General features: G+C 35.2%; 2 protein-coding genes across 3 annotated transcripts; one reads left to right on the top strand and one right to left on the bottom strand.

Annotated features, from left to right (window-relative positions):
* The first annotated feature begins 3,983 nt into the window (after positions 1-3,983).
* LOC133308293 (protein DEHYDRATION-INDUCED 19 homolog 5-like) lies at positions 3,984-8,222 on the top strand. Of its 2 annotated transcripts, none has more exons than XM_061508902.1 (5): positions 3,984-4,247; positions 5,320-5,462; positions 5,820-5,891; positions 6,009-6,223; positions 7,975-8,222. In XM_061508902.1, the coding sequence occupies exons 1-5, from the start codon at positions 4,166-4,168 to the stop codon at positions 8,090-8,092; spliced, it is 630 nt and encodes a 209-aa protein (XP_061364886.1). In that variant the 5' UTR covers positions 3,984-4,165; the 3' UTR covers positions 8,093-8,222. The 2 variants fall into 2 exon arrangements, with proteins under 2 accessions (XP_061364886.1, XP_061364887.1); XM_061508903.1 differs by having other exon boundaries at positions 5,320-5,459.
* An 8,230-nt stretch (positions 8,223-16,452) lies between these two features.
* On the bottom strand, positions 16,453-18,228 carry LOC133308274 (elongation factor Tu, chloroplastic-like). Its single transcript, XM_061508882.1, has one exon. The coding sequence runs from the start codon at positions 18,151-18,153 to the stop codon at positions 16,684-16,686; it is 1,470 nt and encodes a 489-aa protein (XP_061364866.1). The 5' UTR covers positions 18,154-18,228; the 3' UTR covers positions 16,453-16,683.
* Positions 18,229-22,587: the final 4,359 nt, after the last annotated feature.

Here is a 22,587-nt window from a genome sequence, read left to right on the forward strand (position 1 = left end):
AATAAATAATCATACGTCACAATATTAAAAAATTAATATCATGTTTTACAGTCCATACTAATTAAACGTATTATTTACTCTATTAAGTTTTAAATTTTGAGTAAGTTACTTATCAATATCAAACATGTGGGTGTGTATTATTGGACAAAAATGTCGATAAAACTACTTCTTTATTTTTTATGAATATATATATATATATATATATATATATATATATATATATATATATATATATATATATATTAAAGTAAAAGAAGAAAAGAAAAGCAAAACAAACTTATAGGGAAACACCAAAACTACCAACGGCTGGCCTCTAAACTGTCTTAGGATAGAATAGGGGAGATTTTTTTAGAGAATAATGAATTATTTTTATGATTTTAGGGAACAAATTTATGATCTTATCTTTATTATGTCGGTCAAATATAGCTTGATTTAATACTATTATAATTTTTTATATTTTTATTTTGGTGAATTTATAAGTTTTTAGATTAATATCACATTTACAGTAATTTTTATTTTCAAAAGAAACTTTTTTGACAAGTTTCTTTTAAAACAACTAATTAACATTAAAAATAAACAAAAATCACAATTGAATCAATGTACAACTATTATCAAAATGACTGAAAAACGTCACGGATATTATTATTTTTTGTAAATTCAATTTATTTAATGTAACCTACAATAATCTATCAAATAAAATTGTGAGAATATCCATGCAAGGCATGTATTACTCCCTAGTTTTAATTTAAAAAAATAAAATAAAAATTGCTCCTTCTCTTTCTTTCTTTCTAATAGGGTTATGAGGGCTATCGCCAAGAAAAGAAAATGGAAAACTAAGACACAGCTGGCAAATGGCCTAACAGAAATTTGTTCCTTTTCTGATTGTAGCAAAAAAAAAAATAATAATAATAATAATAAATCTCAGTGATGCAAGGTGTGGGCTTTTGCATCATTTGCCGAAAAGGAATTAAGAAGAGTGGGCCTTTTAGACGTAATATGTAGTCACTTTGGGTTTTACAAATATTATAATGCCTCGCGTTTAGCCTAGCGAGTAGCGACCCCAAGGCTACAGATCCATGGACATCCGTTAATGGCAATTGGAAGATGGTGATGGCGCGGCCCATTTGCTCCTTCGTCGTATTCTTAATTGCTTCCACCTTCCAAAAGGTTAGGCATAACATTGTCATCAACCATGCATGAATGAATACAATATGATTCGATGAATGTAAAAGCCCAAAAAGTTATGGTTCTACTTCTACACAACAAATTCAATTCCTAAAATATTCAATAACTTTTTTTTTCTTTTGTTTTTTATGATTTTAGAAAAAGAATGCTTTAAAGTACAACCGACCTTTAAAGATTTGAGGTTGCGTGTTTTACTTTTGGCCCTTTGTGTATTCAATGGTCACTGCCACGGCACCACCCTGTGTCCTCCATGTCAAAGTAGCTTTTTTCTCTAACTCCTTTGCTCATACGTTCAATGCTCTTTGTCCTGCTTTTAGTTGTCTGTTCCAACACTTTCCATTGATAATATATCATTGAAATCTTTTTAATTATTTAATGGTAATTATTTTCATGTATATATATTCCCGTAGAAAATTATGCTTATTAGTATTGAAGTGCAGTTGAGAAAAGTAGTTAGAGTCCAAGAATTTAACTTTTAATTTTATTATAAAATAAAAGATTCAAAGGTAAAGATCCTCTCCAATTTTTCAAAATCGTAAAAGATCGCAATATATAATAAGGGTTTCTCTTTCTCATGTCATATAGATAACATCTCTCATGCTATAAACACAATAAATGATAGATCTCAATACTTGTTAAAAAAAAAATAGCGCAAATTTTGATACATCACAATATATGAAAGCAATCTCAAAATGATTTCCCATATACAAAATTAAAAACTGCAGAGTCGAATATTATATCATATGGAGCACTTGAACACGAACTAGACCACTTGCGTTTAAGAAGTAGCCAAGTTTTTTTTTTGAAGTCACCTTGAAAAGAAATGTCTGAGAAACTTTATTAGGGAAACCATTATTAGACATGATAAATTTTTCTTTATTATTTTGGTCAAAGTGATGAATTGATATATGGCTAGGTTATTTGATTTGCGTGTTGAAGGCTTGTATGATCCTTAAAGCTAATGAATTGGAAACACAATTTCTCAGGATGACTTGATATTAAATTTGGTTTTCATATATTTTCAATGTAATTTTTTTTTTACAAAGAGTTAACAAGTTTTGTTAGTCATGTAAAAAAAATTATGTACCTTTTTTTATCATATTTAATAATATGTTATTATATTACTAAAGAGTTGAATTATCATAATAATTATTTAAGAAATTAAGGTCTTCCATTTCCGAAAATAGCGGAAAATATCTCGGTGGCTAAATAATTAGCCAGAAAAGGACAAAAACTACGTTAAGATACAATTAAATAATAATAATGTAAAGAACTGGCAACTACTATAAAGTAGTAGACAAAATGTTTTATTATTGTTTTATCAATTTAAAATTCATTCAGCAATTGGTTATTTTACTCTGATCTAAATTATTATTATATAAGTATAACTCCTTAATAATCATTTCATACAAAGTTAATCAAGATGGATCTCGTGTGTTGGTGGTTTCTTTGTCCTTTCTTTGTTTAGAATTCGCTGAGTTATTAAATTATTAGTAATTGGGAACAAGAAAATAAGGGCTTTTTGACCTTTATAACCCTTTATTATTAATTAATTACCGATTTGACCTTAATTATAAATTATTTCAAAAATTTAACTCCCTCAAAAAATATAACACCAATCTGTCTCTGTTTGACCGTTGACCACCAAGCCTACCCGGGTACACCCCTCTGTACCCAGGTATTTTTTGAAAATTTTTGTCTACCCGGGTAGGGAGGAGGTTGCTTGAATTATTTACTCGGGTAGAGAGGGGTGTACCCGGGTAAATCTTCGACCACCCATTTGGTACTTGCTATAACTGGGGCAACTTGTAGCTGATGGAACAGATATGATTTATTTGATTTTACCACAAGTTAATTATATTTGCGGATGTGTAATTAATTGTTTCGTGGTAATTTTTTTTTCTCTCTTTTTTACAGCTAATGAGATAGATGAGTATTATCAAGTTAAGCATGCCTAACCAATTTGAAGAGCTTTTAGCTTTGAGAATGGATTTGGAATTTCCATACATCAACACTTTACTGCTCATCAAAGCGGTCCATGTTCGTATCGATTATGATGGGGTCTACTTTTATGTATGTCAAAATCGCGCTCCTATATATAAATGTGGTACCGGGTCTATTGGGGAGAGTGAGACGGAAAGAAAATAAAGACAGGTTCATGGTACAGAAATTTAGTGTGAGCATGCAGCTTTTCATTTTACTTGTAAATGACGAATTATCACGTTCAGGGAAGACATGCATGGGACAAGGTTTGTGGTTGTGGATTTATAGTGTTAATTGAGAATTCCCTTTCTGAAATAATCATTGAAAAATATTTGTGTGCTTTAGAGACCCAAAAAAGTTGCAGAGGCGAAGCACGTGATAGTGGGTGCCTCCATATTCAAAGCTTGGAGAAGAAGAGTGCATGGGAGATCCAAAGAGTAATCATACTCGGGTGGTCGAAGATTTACCCCGGGTACACCCCTCTCTACCCGGGTAAATAGTTCAAGCAATTTCTCAGGTGCGAAGAACAATATTCGGGTACACGCCTCCCTACCGGGTAGACAAATTTTTTCAAAAAATACCCGGTACAGAGGGGTGTACCCGGGTAGGCTTGGTGGTCAACGGTCAAACAGGGGCAGATTAATGTTATGTTTTTTGAGGGGATTAAATTTTTGAAATAGTTTATAATCAAGGTCAAATCGGTAATTAATAATAAAGGGTTATAAAAATAAAAAAAATGTCAAGTGTCAGGAATCATGGTTGGTCTTTTTGTGTGTCGGAAAGCATTCAGAGTGTCAGAAACCAAATACATGACTAAGCAAAACATCACAACACCAACAAAGCTGGTGATGATGACTAATGCCAAAGCAAAGTCCTCTCTTTCTTTTGAGTTGAGACTTTAGAGGCAAAACCAAAGGCACCTCTTTTTTCTTTGATCAAAGGCAAAACAAAACCACCACTTCCAGTGCAGTGCTCAGTACTGTGTGTTCGTGACATCATGGACTTCGACTTCGACTTCAGGTCTAGTATTCATTCTGCCAAGCACCTCTCTGCTGTCCAAGCTACTACACTTCACTCAGGTACTTTGTTTTCATATTGTTATTTCCCTGTGTTGTTTTGTTTGAGTGCCCCCCTTTTTTATTTTTCCTATTTGTTTTCGGGTTTGAGGTTCGAGCCATGGTTTTATTTGAGTTCTCAGTATTTATGAACCCTTTTGGGTGGGTAGAACTGGGGAAATGCATTTGGGTTGTGACTTTTATGGTTCACACTTGAATTGTCAACACCAGAGTGAGTGAACCCATTTCATTACATTTGGTTTCAAAGTTGTGTCATACTTTCCTTGTGGCTAGCACCTTCACATATTATTACAGAAAGCGTTCTAGGCTTTGCCTATGTTGCTGTCATTATTTGTCAGAAGCACTGAGTTAATTATGGGACTGAATTTGAGGATATTCGTTATGTTCTAAATGAGTAATTGGACCTAATTTGCTTGAAAAGTCAGTGTTTTGCTATCTAGTGGCATGTAATCTCTCTTTTTTTTTTTACCAGTGTATAAATCTCACAGCTACGTTTTTAATGTATACATGTCATTCTCTGCAGTTAAAGAGTGTGAAAATTTTCTTTTCTTAATTTAGACAAATGGATTCTAGGATCTGATTATCGGAAGCAATATTTACAACGAAGCTTCTATTTAGCTTCCATATGTCTTTCTCTTACCATAAAAAGTCTTTTGACTCACTGTGAGATCCTATCTATATAATTAGCAGTCTAGCATCTTCAGTCTTAGGAGCGAACGAAAATAGAGTTTGTTTCTTACGATAATAAAACCTTGTAGCAGTTTATGATGTTGCTGGAGAAAGTTAAATGAATGGGAGGCTGCTCAGTGTAATGTCTTGACATGTGGTATATTTGATCATAAGGCAAAGTTTTTATTTTAGCTCAGGCTCTCCCAAGTTTGACATGTGCTTATCCTTCGTGATGGTATTTTGTGACCTTGTGCAGTTTAATCAGTGTATCATGTGCAGTTCATTTATTTTTCCTATTGCTTTTATCTATTAAGATATTGAGACGCTTCTATTATGTCATGCATTATGTAGTTCTTGTACTTGTGCTAGATATTGCTTGCTTACACTGATCCCTTTTAAACCACAGATAATTATTCTGCGATCCATTACACAGATGTGGATAATGATGGCCGATCTAATTTCCGATGTCCTTTCTGTGATTTTGAAATTGAAGTTTCTGTGCTCTGCAGCAATTTGGAAGAGGAGCATTGCTCTGCCCTAAAAAATGTGGTATAACCTTTCTGCTTCTTAAAATTTTGTTTAAGCAAAGTGATATCATGTTTACAATTTTGTTATAATATAACGTTTTATTTTTCCTTTTTTCCTTGATTGATAGATAAACTGTTCAATCACTTTGTTATAGATTATAGTTCCTTGCTTATATGCAGTTAATATATAAATCTGTAAAGATAATTTATGTGTCTGCTTGATATGGTGCACTGTCCTGATCTGGATTAAAAAGATAAAGAATCCAGGGATCCAGTAGCCATTATAGTTAAAAAGTAGGAAAAATGAAATCAGACATTTCTATACATTTCATGCAGGTAAGTCATGATTGAAATCTCTGCTTCAATTTTCCTATATCAGGTTTGTCCTGTGTGTGAAGAAAACTTAGGGAAGGATGCAATTCCTCAATTTATACATTCAAACTCACGAAAGGTATCTTTGCTTATCTCAAAAAAATTGTGTTCTAAAATGTAATGTAGCACCTATTTGGCTTTATGAGCATTTGTTTGTTGTCTAACTCAATTCAATATATTGATATTTGATCTAAAGTGCGCTTGGAAGTCTGAGAAATCTAGCATCTGGTATGGTAATTCAGCAATGCTTGGCAAGAAACTGGCTGCCACAGGAAACAAACAAGAATCAATGCCTGATCCGCTTTTGTCACCATTTATCTGCAACATGCCTTTTCAAAACCGTAATGATATCCACCTTGGTGAAGACTACAGCTCCAGCAAGAAGGATATAAACATCACCGATGCAAAAAGGTATTGTTCTTTTACCATCGAGATTTTGTAATGGTGGTATGTTGGCTTAACAAGAAAAAACTTGAGAGAAACTTATAGTGCAGTGTGCGCCACATACAAAAGGATTGCTTTCTTTTTATCCTTTGCTCCCTTTTGCTACTCCTGTTCTAGGAAATATTAATATATGTAGAAATATAGCTAACTGCATAACTTGACTAATGTCAATTAAACTCATAAATGAAGTAGACTATCTGAATGTATTATCATTACAATGCATTCATTATTCCGTATGTCAAATAGAAAAAATGCTTCATATGATATAGGGAAATAGGTAATGTTATTCCTACATCATTTTTCTGAACGCCACCCTTTACACCTTTCTTTCTCTTCCTTTTTCCCTCAAAATGAAGATGTAGTGGGTGGCGTATGGAAAAGTTATCAGGAATAACATTACTGTGTGAAGTCATATGGCTGGTGGTGTTTGTCAAATTATTGTATTTGCATTGTACATTTCTAATTATCTGTAGGTTTCCAAGATATATCACTTATACTTGAAGCTTATTCATTGGCAGAGGATCAATATTCTACATTCACTTTGAAAAGGACCAAGAGAAAAAGTAAATTAATTTAAGGTGTATGAAATATCTGGTTCTTCAAATTTTCATGATATGATAATGCATACATATGAAGCAAGACGACTATTTTCTGATTTAGCATTTTGTTTTTTTCTAATATCACATTCAAGTTGATCGATAATTTGATATTTTAAGAAAGTTTGTGTATAACATATCTTACTCTTCGTCTGATTTGTCCCCATAAAAGTTATATTTGATATGGTCGTTTTGGGGAGGAAGCAGAGGGAAGTAACAGCATCTGCTTAATCATTTTCATTAACAAGATATAATTGCATCATGATTTGACTAAAGTGAAAATTTTATACAAGAACTAAGAAATAACAAATTGGAGGGGGAAACTACAATCTCAGATTCGAGCATTTCATGAGGTCGTTAACATGGGTCTAGTAGCTATCACCTTTTAAGACAAGGTGGAAGAATTTTCGGGTGTTAATGAGACTTAGAAATTAGAAGGGGAAAAAAAGGATGAAAGAGTTTTGCTTTGCATTGAGATTAATCTGCTCAAATTCTTTTGCTTTGCTTTTGTTGAGATATATAAAATCATTAATGTAACCTCATCCAATAGCTTAAGCTTTTGGGTTGAATTGGTTCTTTATATGGTATCAGAGCCTCGTGTCCCGGATTCGATCCTCGCCGCTCCCCACCAATTTGTTTGGAATTTCTTTGTTCGCACAGGTAGATAGATGGAGCTGTGCATTGTCCACCCTTCAAGCCCAGTAGGTTCTCGTGTGAGGGGGCGTGTTGAGATATATAAAATCATTAATGTAGTCTCTTCCAATAGCTTAAGCTTTTGGGTTAAATTGATTCTTTACATGGTATCAGACCACAATGTCACGAGTTCGATTCTTACTGCCTTCACTTTCAAGTGAAATTAAAGAAAAAGCACAAAATGTAAAACCAAAAATTGGGACTGTGTAGTATCATCCATGCTTTAAACCCAAAGGACTCTTGCGTGAGCGGGTGTGTTAGAGAATAATATAAATCATTAAAAAAGCCTTTACCCAAAGCCTTATAGTTTTGGGTTGATGTGGTTCTTAACAGTTTTGTATCCTGGACTAAAAAAAGAGGTAGAAAGAAAGCTTATGAAAAGTCTCTCCTTAAATCGTTGACATGTTGCTGGTGGTCTTGTCTTTGCAGGTCTGGAACAGATGAACCAGATATGGGTGATGAGCAGGATCAACAAGAGAGAAGGCTAAGGGCAGCTTTTGTTCAAGAGTTGGTATTATCAACTGTATTCGAGGAAACATATTCGTAGAATTTACAGTGACACAATTGATAGCAGCTCCTTACATGGCCTTTTGATGCTAGTTAAACAGGCACTGGTTTTTATTGTGGTGCATGAGTTTAGGGGGTGAAGTAGTCTACGCTATAGTTACTTAAATTGAGGCCATATGTATTTAACTTTATTTCACATCTCTCTATGAAAGTAAGTTTGTTTATTTGTTTTTTCTTTGGGATACTCTATACAAGTTCGTTTTAGATCTGCTTTTGGATTTCATCATTTCACATCCCGACCATCTCTAATAAGTGATTCTTTGGAAGTCACTTTTTAAGAAGAGGGAATTTTATTTATTCCTTTCTTTGTTTTTGAGTTTAAAAAAAGATGGGAGAAATGAATTGGAAATTTTTGTAAAATTCTTCAAAACTTTTAACACCCTTAAAATTAAAATTCTCCTAATTTGGGGATACGACCAATCATATATTAAATTTTTTATTTTATTTGAGACAATTTTTGTAGGAAGATTTTTTTCAAAAAAATTCAATAAGTTTAAATTTTGTAAAGTCGAATAAACAGGCTTATATAAAAAGGAGGCTATATATACTCCTAAAAAAGCAATACTAACTGAAAAAGTTGCATTTTTGACAAATGTATACCAATCGAGAGAATCATTTGAATTTTGGTGTAAAAGATTTATAGAAGGAATTAACAATTTAGATAGAAAATCTAAATTGTTAATTCCTTCTTGACTGAAAGAAATTCCTACGGTCCCAATGAACAAAGTAAATAGTACTAATACAAGTATAGAAAATAGCATAGTATTATCCGATTCATGAGGATAGAAACAAGCAGTATTTTGAGTACTAAAATAGGAAATATCCATAAAAAGATGTCTTATGCTTTTAATATTTCGATGAATTTGCTGTGAATATTTGTTATTGCGAAACAAAGTAGTCCTTTCATCATTATTCATTGTTAAAAAAGATAATAAATGATTTTTCTTTTTTTTATCTTCTTTACCCTTACCCCAAAAAGATATTGAATAGAATAAACTCGTTTTTTTCCATTGAAATTTTGAAAATGAATGTTTAAATATCCATAAAAAACAAGTAAATAGATCCGAAACATATAAAATGCAGTTAATCCTGCTACAGAAAAAGTTATTATTGCAAAAAATGGTGAATACAACCAACTATCATTAAGAATCTCATCCTTAGACCAAAAACAGGCAAAAGGTTAGCATTGAAATGTGAAAATTATATAATTGTTATTTATTTTTAAAATATGACTCTACTAAAAAAAATCATAAATACAGATAAAATTTAATGACGAAAAATATTCCTTGAAAAAAGTAATAGAATTTTTTATGAAAATCATATTGCGTCGAAAATAAAGATGAAAAAAAATTCCATCAAAACTAAAGACGAAATTAGAGACGAAACAAGATTTGGTCATAATAATTGGCAAAAAATTTCAATGGAAAAAAATTACGTCAAATTTTTTTATGAAATCTAAATTCCGTCAAAAGTTTCAGTGAAAGCATTTCCTTTCGAAATTTTGACAGAAACATTTCTGTCAAAAATCTAAATGGAAAATATTTTTGTTGAAAATTTCTAATAAAAATATTTCTGTAAAAAATTTTCCTGCGAATTGATAACATGTTTTTATTTGAAATTTTTGACTAAAAAAATTCCGTCAAAACTTTCGACGGAATTCATTTTTCTATCGAAAAATATTTAAGAAATTATTTTTTGTCAAAACTTTTGAAGGAAACTAAATTCCATCGAAAAAAAAAATTCGTGAAAAATTTCCAACTGAAATTTTTTTGTTGAAAATTTCAAAAAAAATGTCATCAATCAGCGTGAAAATTTTCGACAAAATTTATTTTTGGTCGAAAAATTTTGACAAAAATTTTTTCTGTCAAAAAAATTGAGAAAAAACATGTCATCAATCGCTCGTAAATATTTTCAACAAAAATTTTTCAGGTGAAAATTTCTATGCAAATTTATTTCAATCAAAAATTTGGACGGATAAAAAATTCCATCACCTTTTGACGAAGCGTATTTTCACGAAAAAATTTGGTGGAAAAAGTATTGTTCGATGAAATTTTTGCCATTTGCAACGAAAAAATTACATCCAAAATATGATCTTTTTAATATCTTGAAAATTACATAAATAATTTCTTTTAGAAATTTTAAATTTAATTTAATTTTATAAACTATAATAATTAAATTTGTTTTTAAAGAAAGGATAAAATGTCAAAAATATTTTATTAACCCTCCATTTTTTCTCTGTTACCATATTTTTAACTCCCAAATAAGGAAAGAACATACCGTTCATTTCTTTTCCCTTCCCTCCTCCTTGGATCTCTTTTCTTCCTTTTCCCTCCAAATTCTCAAACAAAGCCTGGTGAACAATTAATATTCATCTGAGAGATTAAGTGTATCCTTTGAGAAGGCATTTCTATAGACCAATAATAGAAAAAAGTTTATTGTTATAAATCCAAATAAAATTACTACAACTGTATAACGTGAAGTTAGTTCTAACCATCCTATTAATACGAGTTTATGATGTAAAGGTTGGATTCACAATTGTATTTTGGAGAAGGATATTCTAACAATCAAGTTGTGTTACTACCATGTTACTACCAATCAATCTCACCGTTAAATCGCTTATGTTGATCTAACAGTTATATTTATTTTCATCTTTGTATGGTTATGATTTCTTATATTTGAAGTGAAAGTATTAAATATGAAAAATCATAGCCATACAAAGATGAAAATAAATATAAAGTATTAAATTTGAAAAATCATAACCATATAAAGATGAAAATAAATATAATCGTTGGATCAACATAATCGATCTAATGATGAAATTGATTGGTAATAACATGATAATAATACAATTTGATTGTTACAATATCATTTATCTTGTATTTTACGAAGCGCGTGACCTTTTCTTTCTCGATTAATGAGAAAAACGTGCTATATGAACGTCACCATAGGGAGTAAAAATATTGAAGTGTACTATTGACTACTGATTCTTTTTATTTTCATTTTCTAAATCAATCCATTTAAGTTTTCATCATAACGACTTCACTCGATTTTTAGGTTACGCGAGCGGCCATCCTTCCCATTCATGTTCTAACATTGCATGTGTTCATTTGCAGCATTTGAAATTGTTAATACTGGTAGGCCGAAAGGCTTGTGCTAGTCAAGCAATGTGCAAACATAAATGACTAATTAATAAGGGGCAGATTATATTTACAAACTTTTTTATTTACAAACTCTTACAAACTACACTATGTAGGACTGGTCCTACATTAATCACACAGTGTACGACCGGTCCTACATTAGTGTAATTGCAAAAATAGTTTGTAAACGGATCCTATCTCAATTAATAAAGTCCCGAGATTAAAGCTGCACAGGTAGCTCTAGTCAATTATGCATCTATCTTATCATTCAGCTTTAGCTGCCGCCCAGTTGCTTACCTCGATCTCCTTCAACAAAGTGAACTGCAGAAGCAATTTTTCTTGCGAGCAGTTGAACTTCTTTTCATTCCATTTAACAAAATAAAAGTTGTATTTTAGCATAAGAAATATCAAAGGTACTAGATTCATATATATGTAATAGTCCAAGTAAGGCCTCCAACTTCTCTATTTGCTTCCCATGAAAATGGCATTAACAGAAATACAACTGTTAATCCGAACCTACTTACATAACGCATTTTTTTTTTTGGTTTGGGGGGGGGGGGTGTTCTGGCTTAGAAAAATATAACAAGGAACAATTTATTGATTCTGGATATAAAATTGATCAGGATTCAGGACGCATTACTGCTCTGAACACAATGAGGGCCTCAAATCTGTGTGTGGAGAAATGTGACATGTTTTCATACCTTAATAGCTTACCAAGATAAGTAGTTGAATCCTCAATTGTATATTTATTTTCAATAAAGACCTATACATCCAGAATAAAATATCAGCAAGACTTCAACCACCAAAATGAAGAGGCATGAACACCAACTGTCTCAGGAAATTGCAACACTGTTATCAACCCACGAACAAGAATAGAAGAATAGTATGAGAGATAGAAAGAAAAAGAATGAAGAATTCTCCCACCGAGAGTTTTGATGGGACCCAACAAGATCCAAAGAAAATATGGAAGCTGTACTAGGAGAAAGAAACAGGGGGAGCAAACTCAGGATTAGTTAGATGGTTGGATGTCTGCTTAGTTAGCTGCAATTAGAGTCAGTAAAGGAGTTAGAAAGTTAAGAAATTACAAGAGTCCTAGCTTAAATAGCAGAAGGGGATAGAAGGGATTCATTTGGGGATTATGTTAAGGATCTGTGAGAAGGGAAAACTCTTGAAAGGAGATCTCTCTCCGTGTTGTTCATCTCAACAATGCTAATTCTCTTCCTCTATTAACTTTTGATTGGACCTACCGGATCTCTCAGTCAGGGAAGATTTTAGTGGAGTTCTTGGAGGAGACGACGAGCGAGCATGGAGCATGGTTTCATTCATTGGAGGTTCATGTGGCTGAGATTCCGGAAAATATGGAAGGCATCGATGGTATTAAGCAGTTATTGGATAGGTGGATAGAGAAACAAGGCAATTAGCCTAGTGCGAGAAGAAGACAAGCAAATTGCTCACACGTCAAGTTCACGACCAATGAAGGAAATAACGGAGACACCACACAATGATAATCTTGAGTCCATCTAAGATGAGTCTCTGACATGGGAAAGAAAAGTCGAGTTGACTGATTTTGACGTCAGCAATCCTATGGAGTGGATTGCAAGGGCATAGAAATTCTTCGAAGTGCAGTAAACAAACCGGAGACAAAGATATACTTTGTGTTCATAAGCATGGAATGCGCTGCAGTACACTGGTTTAGATTCTTGAGAAAGAAGACACCAGATTTGATGTGGGAAGCTGGAAAGGTCTAACATTGGCCATGCTGTGGAGGTTTGGAGAAAAAAATAGGGGTAGCATCTATGAAAGTTTATCCACTTCGAGGCAAACCAGAGCCATGGATTAGTATGTCCAGAACTTTGAGATCTTGGTAGCACAGGCGTCAGAGATCCCCAATGAGCAACTCTTGCGGTATTTCTTGGGTGGTTTAAATGGGAGGCGAAGTATAGGGTGCAGATGCATGAGCATGACCCTGGTGACATCACGAAGGCCATTAATATGGCCAGAGTGGTGAAAGTGAAGCTTCATGCCACCAGCTGCAGCACCGAGTCAGGTTTGATTCCTTCGTCCATTGTCGAATATCAAACACGGCTTAGGAGGAGCAATTGTAACTCCAACAGGGTTGTCCAGGTCAGGTCAAGTGAGTGTAACCAGTGTGCTACAAGGTCAGACACCATCCCGCCCAAACATAAGTGCTTATGGCACGAACCAATTTTCGGATAAGAGTTCAAAAATAGGTCATAGACCCTCAATGTACCAAGCGCCCAGGTCCCGCACAAGGAGCTTATTTCTGTCACATGAATGTGGCCAAACGTTGGGCCCAATGCACCGGATGCCTGAAAAAAAGCATGTCGGTAATAATTCTGACAAAGGACGAATAGCCGTATGACAATGGAGAAATTGTCAAGCGGTAACATCAAGAGGACAAATCCTTAGGGGATGGTGAAACAGAAGAATTTTCCAGTTAGACGCTCAACCTATCCTTGTTCTCTGCCAGGGGAATTCCACAACCCGACAGCATGAAGCTCTGGGGCTCTGTGGGTGAATCTCTCATGCTAATTATGATTGACAGTGGGGTGAGCCATAACTTCATCTCAAGGGGGTTAGTGAGCCAACAGAGATTACAGGCATTATCAACTCCTTTTGGTGTCAGAAGATATCAGAGGAGTGTTGTAAGGAGCTGCATTGGACAATGGCTAATCAAGAGTTTGTTGGTGATTTCTACCTATTTGAGTTAGGAGGTGTGGATCTAATTCTGCGGATGACGTGGATAGAGATGGGGGCAGACATCAGGGAAAATTGGAAATCCATGTGTGTCTTTCACTCACCAAGGTAAGGCTATTATGCTTGAAGGGGACCCAAGTTTAACTAAGGCAGTGGTATCTCCCAAGGCCATGCACAAGGTATCCAATGTGGAATCTTTTTTTTTACTAATTCTGTCAGAATATATCATGACACCAACCGCGAAGAAGTGTCTCAACAGAGGGGAAAGATCAAACCCTATCAACCCAAAGAATCCCATTTACATAAGTTGCTTGACAGATATAGCTTGCTGTTTTCCACCCCAGAAGGATAACTTCCAGTCTGAAGGAGTAACCATGCTATACCCATCAAAGTGGGAACAAAACCAATAAATGTTAGGCCAAACTGATACCCACATATACAGAAAAACAGGGTTGAGAAGCTGGTGGATGAGATGCTGAATTCAAGGATTATACACCAAAATACAACTCTGTATTCTAGTCTGGTGATCCTCATTAAGAAGGATGGAAACTGGCAGTGGTGTCAAATTATGTGGCACTAAATAAGGCTACCGTCCTGGATAAATACCCCATTCCCATCATTGAAGAGCTCTTGGATGAGTTACATGGGGCACCTTACTTCTCTATGATCAATCTACAAGCCGGGTACCACCACATTCTAATGAAAGACAAGAACATTCCAAAAACGGCCGTTCGAACACATCAAGGGCGCTTCGAAATTTTGGTAATGCCATATGGCCTCGTCAATGCTCCAACTACTTTTCAGTGTGTATGAATTCTACTCTCAATAATATCAAGTCTATTTTAATCTCTTCCTCTCCTCATCTATTTCCTTTCTTCTTGTGGATCTGTAATAGGTTTCCCCTTCAACAAAGGGCTTCCCTTTTCTACAACTGAGCTACTGCTCAATTCCCCAAAGCTACCAATTTAGAATGAATCTCCGTCCTACCCCCTCCCACTATTTAAGCTAAGCCCCTGCTCTTACTATTATAACCACCTGACTAATTCTATAACTACTTTATAACTGATTCTACAACTGCCAGGGTCCTCAAATTCTTGGACATACTCATCCTTGGAACCCTTTTATAGCAGTGTAGTTAGCCTTTCTTAGACATTCCCCAAACTCTTTCCAATAAATATTGGGATCAATGCCTACATAAAACCTTCTCAAGACAAACTGAATGCCTTTTTTTTGCCAGAACCGAAACAAGTGTACAGCAGATCAGTCCATGCAGATGAAACTTGAAAGCCAGTTGCATCTTCTCCAATGGTTTGATCTGCTGTACCTCAGAATTTTTCAGCCCTTGGCTATCCATCCCAAGGATCACTGCCAACAAAAGAGGAATATTTCTTATCCAACAACGAGATTCCTCACTTACACATTCTGAACCACTTCCCTCCGCATTCTCCTCATTATGCTTGTTTGAAGGAGGTCGAACCCCTTCATTAACAGGCTGCTCGTTGGTGCTATTATCCTCCGATTTGATAACCTGATTTTGCATCCATCGTCCAAGAAGTTGCCAGATTCAATCAATCCCATCCAAAGTTTTCTTGGTTTCAGATAACTTATCTCCATGATCGCTGGCCACTCTCTTCAAAAATTCCACAGAATTCTCTGGTGCTTCGATTCTTGATTCCCTGTCTGCCAATTAAGGATCTGGCAGGTCAGACCAAATTGTTACAGACTTACGGACCCACGAACAAAAATAGAAAAATAGTATATGAGATAGAAAGAAAATGAATGAATCTATTACTGGTGAATAAAATATGAACAGAAAAAGGAGAGAATTCTCCTTCCCAGGTTTCCCATTCAACAAATGGCTTTACAACTGAGCTACTGCTCAATTCCCCAAAGCTAACAATTCAGAATAAATCTCCCTTCCACCCCCTCCTATTATTTAAGCGAAGCCCCTGCGCTTACCACTATAACCACTAAACTAATTCTATAACTCCGAAGGTCCCATCAAACGCCAATTACATTATTTCTGCATACCTTAAGACTATAAAAAAAAGAGTGAAGAGAGAGAGGCACAGAGAGACAACCACACACTGTAATAGTCTAATTTGGACAAGAGGTAAGGAAGGTAAAGGGATGAGAATGGAGGGGAAAAGTCAGCCAAACCCCTTTTTGTAAGATTTGAAGGAGAGGAAGGAAGGGGATGGTCCTCAAACCCTCAAAATTCTTCCCCATTGAATTTGGGGGTAAATAGTGGGGAAAAGAGTTTATTTTAATTTATCTTAAATAAGAGAAAAATAATTTACATTCCCTTTATTTTAAATTTTACTCCTAAGCTAGGGATGAAGAGTTCCCTGCCTACACACAAACAAGGGAAGTAACTCCCCTTCCACACCCTCCATCCAAACATAGCATGACTGTACTAACGAGAAATAATGTTCAGCCTTCTAAGACAAATCTCATAATTTCAGGAAAGCAGGCATTTGTGGCATCTTGCTCAAGTACTTAACAGATGAATTGAGACTATAAAAGAGAAGTCAGTCAAACAAAGCACTGGAAAATTATTATCCAACTTGTCTAAACATCTTCTAAAAACCTACAAAATATAAGAAAATGGATATGGCAGAAGTGGTGTAAAATGGCAAAAGTAAATTGCACAAACCGATGATAGTGAATTTGTCCACCACGTAAGAGTAATGTAGTTGGAAACCAATCTCACAATCTACTCAATGATCGATTGGATAACACCAGCTCCAACAGTTTTTCCTCCTTCTCTAATAGCAAATCGCATACCTTGTTCACAAGCAACGGGCACTATAAGTTCAACCACCATCTTAACACGGTCTCCCGGCATCACCATCTTTGACTCCTCATCCTTGTCATTCATAATGGATGTCACTTTGCCAGTGACATCAGTAGTCCTCATGTAGAACTGTGGCCTATAACCAGCAAAGAAGGGTGAATGCCTTCCACCTTCTTCCTTCTTCAAGACATACACAATTGCAGAAAACTTGGTATGAGGTGTAATACTTCCAGGCTTAGCCAAAACCATCCCTCTCTGAATATCAACCTTCTGGATACCTCTGAGCAACAGCCCCACATTATCCCCAGCCATGGCATCATCAAGAATCTTCTGAAACATTTCCACCCCGGTCACAGTAGTGTTCCTAGTTTCCCTCACACCAACAATATCAACCGTATCACCAACCTTAATTGTACCCCTCTCAACACGGCCAGTGGCCACGGTTCCACGACCCGTGATGGAAAACACGTCTTCAATGGCAAGCAAAAAGGGAAGATCAGTTTGTCTCTGAGGGATTGGAATGTAGCTATCAACAGAATCCATAAGCTCATAAATCTTATCAACCCACTCGTTTTCGCCACGCTTGAGTGCAGGGTTCGCCATCAAAGCCTCCAAAGCCAACAATGCAGAACCAGATATAATGGGGATATCGTCACCGGGGAACTCATAAGACGAAAGAAGCTCTCGAACCTCCAACTCCACCAGCTGCAGAAGCTCCTCGTCATCAACCTGGTCCTGCTTGTTCAGAAACACAACCATGTTCGGAACACCCACTTGTTTCGCCAACAGGATGTGCTCTTTCGTCTGCGGCATTGGTCCGTCGGCGCCGGAGACAACAAGGATGGCGCCGTCCATCTGGGCGGCGCCGGTGATCATGTTCTTCACGTAATCGGCGTGGCCGGGGCAGTCCACGTGGGCGTAGTGGCGGTTCTCCGTCTCGTACTCCACAGTGGCGGTGTTAATGGTGATACCGCGAGCGCGCTCTTCCGGCGCGGCGTCGATTTCATCGTATTTCTTGGGGGCGCTGTTGCCGAGAGAAGCGAGGGCCATGGTTAGGGCGGCGGTGAGGGTGGTTTTGCCGTGGTCGACGTGGCCGATTGTGCCGATGTTGACGTGGGGCTTCTTGCGCTCGAACTTGCCGCGAGCGGCGCGGACTGTGAAGGAGCGGTGGCGAGTGGTGGTGGTGGTGGTTGGAGTGAGGTGGAGGATAGTGGAGGGGTTGATGAAGGAAGAGGAAAGGTGGGTTGTGGGTGAGTGAGGTTTGAGGGAGAGAGAGAGGGAAGGGGAGCGAGAAGCATGCGGGTATATGAACTTTGAGGAAGCTGAAGTTGCTGTTGCAGTGGCAGTTGTAGCTGTTGCTGCTGCCGCTGCTGCTGAAGAAATTGCCATTGGAGGAAGAGAGGGTTTGGAAATGAAAATGGGGTTAGCAATAGAGAAAGAGGATTGGGAATATGTGTTATCCTATGAGAAATGAGACAACAAAAGAGGACCTCATGTTAAGTTCTATCCGTTTCTGCCTCACATTTTGGAGGGACTTCACTTGAGCCCTCCCCTCTACCGAATTGGGGTGACCCTACTAAGGTAAGGAATTTTGATTATATTTAGGTTAATTATCCACTCTTGTGTTTGTGTGGCATATTAATATACCACCAGGCAATTTTATTTTTTTACCTATACGCCCGATATTTTAATCTTAATTTTTAATTTGGGTAACTTTTAGTTTTCAATTTAGTTAAGTTTAACAAAGTTAATTTGAATGGTACTGTCCGGGCATTTATTTGAATCATGCGGTTGAGCCACTTCACTAGCTCACTTAAAAAAAAATTAATGGTTCTTTTATATCTGATTATTTTTTATTAAAAATATTTCCGTGTTATTTTCAAAAGTCACAAGTGAGGAGGAATTTGAATAGATTATATTAAATTATGTGTTTAATTTTTATTTATTTATATATAAAAAAAGAGTCATCTTCATCTTTATTGCTCTCATGATTGAAACTTTGCATAAATCATCACTCACCAATCATAATTAATCTCATTCACTTCTCCCGTAATCCTTAACTTGCCTAAGGGGGCGTTTGGTTGAAGGTTTTTGAGGAGAATGATAGGGAAATGTGAAGTGGGGAAATACAATGGTCATGTTTGGTTGAGAGAGTTTCGTCATTTAGCCACCTAAATCTGTTTGCTATGAAACCAGTTTATGCATGTATCTGAAGGCAGATAGTCGGCGAGAAATTCCCTTGGCTGAGGAGGTATTTGTGGTTATCTATGTATGTGGTCATATGGTGTTATTGGCAAAAGACGAGCGTACCCCTTGTTTAAGTGCGTGAATGGAAATGGGTACTCTCTGGAGTGCTTAAGTAAGGAAGCCCAAACTCTCCTTGCAGAAATTTCTTTTCCATCTCCCAAATTTTATGCTTTAACATACCCATCTTCTTCGTATGGAATTTTGTTTACAATCACCTTGGTGATTCTTTTTTCTCCACAAGCTTTCAATCTCATCAAATTTTTGACACTCCAGGTTCGTAGAGTTTCATCTTCCTTCCTTTAATTAATTGAGCTTTTCCATTTTGATTTACGCTCATGATTGCTTGGTCAAATAAAATAAGAATACAATGATAATAATGAAAATAATTTTTTTATTTTAGGTTTTCTCAGTGCTAGTTGCTCTGATTTTAGATTTTATTTTAGAATTTGGATAATTTTTGTTTTGTTTTTGATTGAATATTATATAGTAATGAATCGTTGGGAGTTAATGAGTATGAATGACATGGTTCTGAGCTGCTATCAAATTTGCAATCCACCTGCTCGGTGAAATGCATATGTGAATGATAAAGTATTATTTAAATTATTTCCTCATGTTTCTGCAATTTTCTGTGTGGATTTGAGTCCTAGAATTCCTTACAGATTCTAGTGCAAGCCTCAATCTTATATATATATATATATGCTTGTTGGCCACAATTTTGTATCCATATACTATAAATGTCTTCTATTGCATGCAGCATGTGTTTTCCTACATTAAATTTGTTCATTTTCATATTAGTTTTAGTTATTGGTACGTAACTTCTCTTTAATTTTATAGGAACTCCAGTTCTAATTCCTTGGAGGGTGAAATACCTTCTGGACTAGGTAAAATATCCCTATACAATTGTAGGATATGATATTATCTTTTTAGTATTTCAGTTCTTGTAACCGGCTATCAAGCTATTATCAATCTATTATCCTTATGTATTCATGTCCGTTTATTCACAGGATGGAGAGGCTTATGCTATCTGCTCAATGTCCTAGCACCTCAACAGAGCAGTCTGTCCACCTTGTATACAAAGGATGCCTACGAAAGGACAAATCTGATGCTTGATTATACAGAGAGAATGGGTTGCAAAAGTGCTCTTCCAAGTTGCTATAATGGGAAACGAGGTGCAAGAAGCCTGCTTTCGGGTTGTAATATCAGATACGAATTGTACCCATTTTACTATGCCTCGGCGGTATCTACTCTACTAGAGCTTTTGTCTTCTTCATTAGGTATTAAATTTAATATAACATCCTCAGAGTCTAATGACCCCTTCTTTTTGCAGTGTCTTAGAAATTGATGAACTTGTGTAGAGGAAAAAGCAATATCTCTATAATTGTTGTTGCTTGTCCAATTTAAAGCTTGTTAGTTTTAGTAAACATCTTAATTGCAATGAAAGCTAACAGTATTAGGATTTTTGTGTAGTAATGTGTTGGCTCATGAGTCTTAGCATTTTTTTCATCGGTATCCCAGTCTATGGGTTCATGGGAATGGTTGGTTAACACAATTACTTCTGAAAGTTTGTTTAGCTTATTTCTTTGGCAAAGAAAACAAAGCTTGGGGATATTAATTCAGATTAAAGAATAGGATCTTTGCTATGAAGCCTCAGAAGCAACCACCCTTTATACAGAAAGAAGGTTTGGGATGTGGTTATGACTAATGTGTTCAATGTTGTATGTTTGCATGGATCTTAGTGTGGTATTTATTATTGACAACCCATAATCCTGGAACCTTGTTGTTTTGAGAACTGAAGTTTTATTTCAGAAAGGATGATTAATATTTTAGCCCAAAAAAGAGAAAGAAAAAAAAAGAGTGGTGATAACGATTATGGTCAAATTAATTGCTATCAGTTCTGTTATTTGAACAAATTGGAGCATTTCATGTTGAGTTGAATATGTTGTAGAGAGTTGGGGGCAAGGAAGAGTAGACTCAGCCAGCTAGAGAAAATTTGCATGGATATGTCAATGTAGAAGGAGTTGCAGGTATTGACATAATGACATTTTCCATTTCCTTAGTGTGATTCTGTTTTGAGTCTTAACATATGTAGAATGCTCAGAAAGGATATTTCGTCTATGAACAGTAAAAAGGACAGAAGCGCAAACTACAGGAAGATGATACAAGTGGGGTGCAGAAAGAAAATATTGAAAAGAGTTAATAAATAATATTTTGAGCTGCTTCTTTTATTCTTTTTATTATTTACTATTTAGCATAACAATTAAATACTTCATAGTTGAGACTGTTGGTGCAAAATTTACATGTATTACATGAAGCATAATTGAAAGAGAACTCACATGTCTAGCTGCTGAATTGAATGTTTTACATAAAGCAAGTTAAGTGGGATCACTAATTATGCCAACAACTGTAGCTTTCTTTTTTGATAATTGTGGCATTTATAATTTTGATTATAGCATAATTAAAAAGTTTGATAATTTAATGTTATTATCTCTAATGATTTTTGAAAAATTATGAAAAATATTAGCAAATTAAAAAAGGTACATGAAGTATTTAATTAGTTCGAACTAGTTCATCAAAAAAAATTAATTTACATATATTACAAAAAATTATGAGTTTGGAGACTAATAGCATAACATTGTGTTTGAAAAAAAAAAAAAAGTTAACTAGTTCTTACCAATACTATCACCAACTGCAAAGGTCTTGGCACTAGTCCATGTGCTATAATCAGCACCAACTGCAAAGTAACCGTAAATTTTTTTTACAAACAGGGTTATTTTCGTAAAGTTATCTAATTTTCCCATCTATATTTTACCTACAACCAAACATAGATTTCAAAAAAGTTACCTAATTTCCCCAGTAAAATTTTTCCCAACCAAACTACTTTTTTTTACATTTTCCTACCTATCTCACTTTCCAACCATTTCCCTATTATTCATAAAATTTCTCCTCTACCAAACGCCCCCTGAGACTTCAACTGTAAGCTGATAATTTTAGTTCATAATGTCTTAACTTGCCTATGACTTCAACTGTAAGCTGGTAATTTTAGTTCATAATGTTTAGGGGTGTTAAAATGAGCTGATACAACACAAATACATCAACATAAACATGACACGAATTTTTTTCAGGTTGACATGACACGAATAACACGCAAAATAGGGGTCAAAACGGTAATTAACAAAAAATTAAAAAAATGGGTCGAAATTAAAAATAATTATGGATCAACACGAACACGAATACATCAGCATGAACACAACGCGATTTTTTTGTGGGTCAACCCAAACACAGAGTTTCGTGTCGTGTCGCAGGTCAACCCGCGTGTCATAACCTATATTGACACCACTAATAACATTAACTCTCTAACAAGTTCAATAAGATTGTTATTTTTTATATTTATAATGAAATCAAGGACATCAAAAATGACTTGTGATTTTTTTAAAATATTTATTTTTTAATTCATAATTATGTTACATGATTTACTAAAAAAACATATTTTTATATAATAAACTATTGAAGTCGTGATTATAATGTGCTATTTATCGTTGAAAAAGTTTTAATAAGCCGCGTATTAAGTTACAACTT

The sequence above is a fragment of the Gastrolobium bilobum genome, unplaced genomic scaffold (assembly GCF_033153095.1).
Source record: "Gastrolobium bilobum isolate Gb01-03AN ecotype WA unplaced genomic scaffold, APGP_CSIRO_Gbil_v1 utg10499, whole genome shotgun sequence".
Taxonomy (NCBI): Eukaryota; Viridiplantae; Streptophyta; class Magnoliopsida; order Fabales; family Fabaceae; genus Gastrolobium; species Gastrolobium bilobum.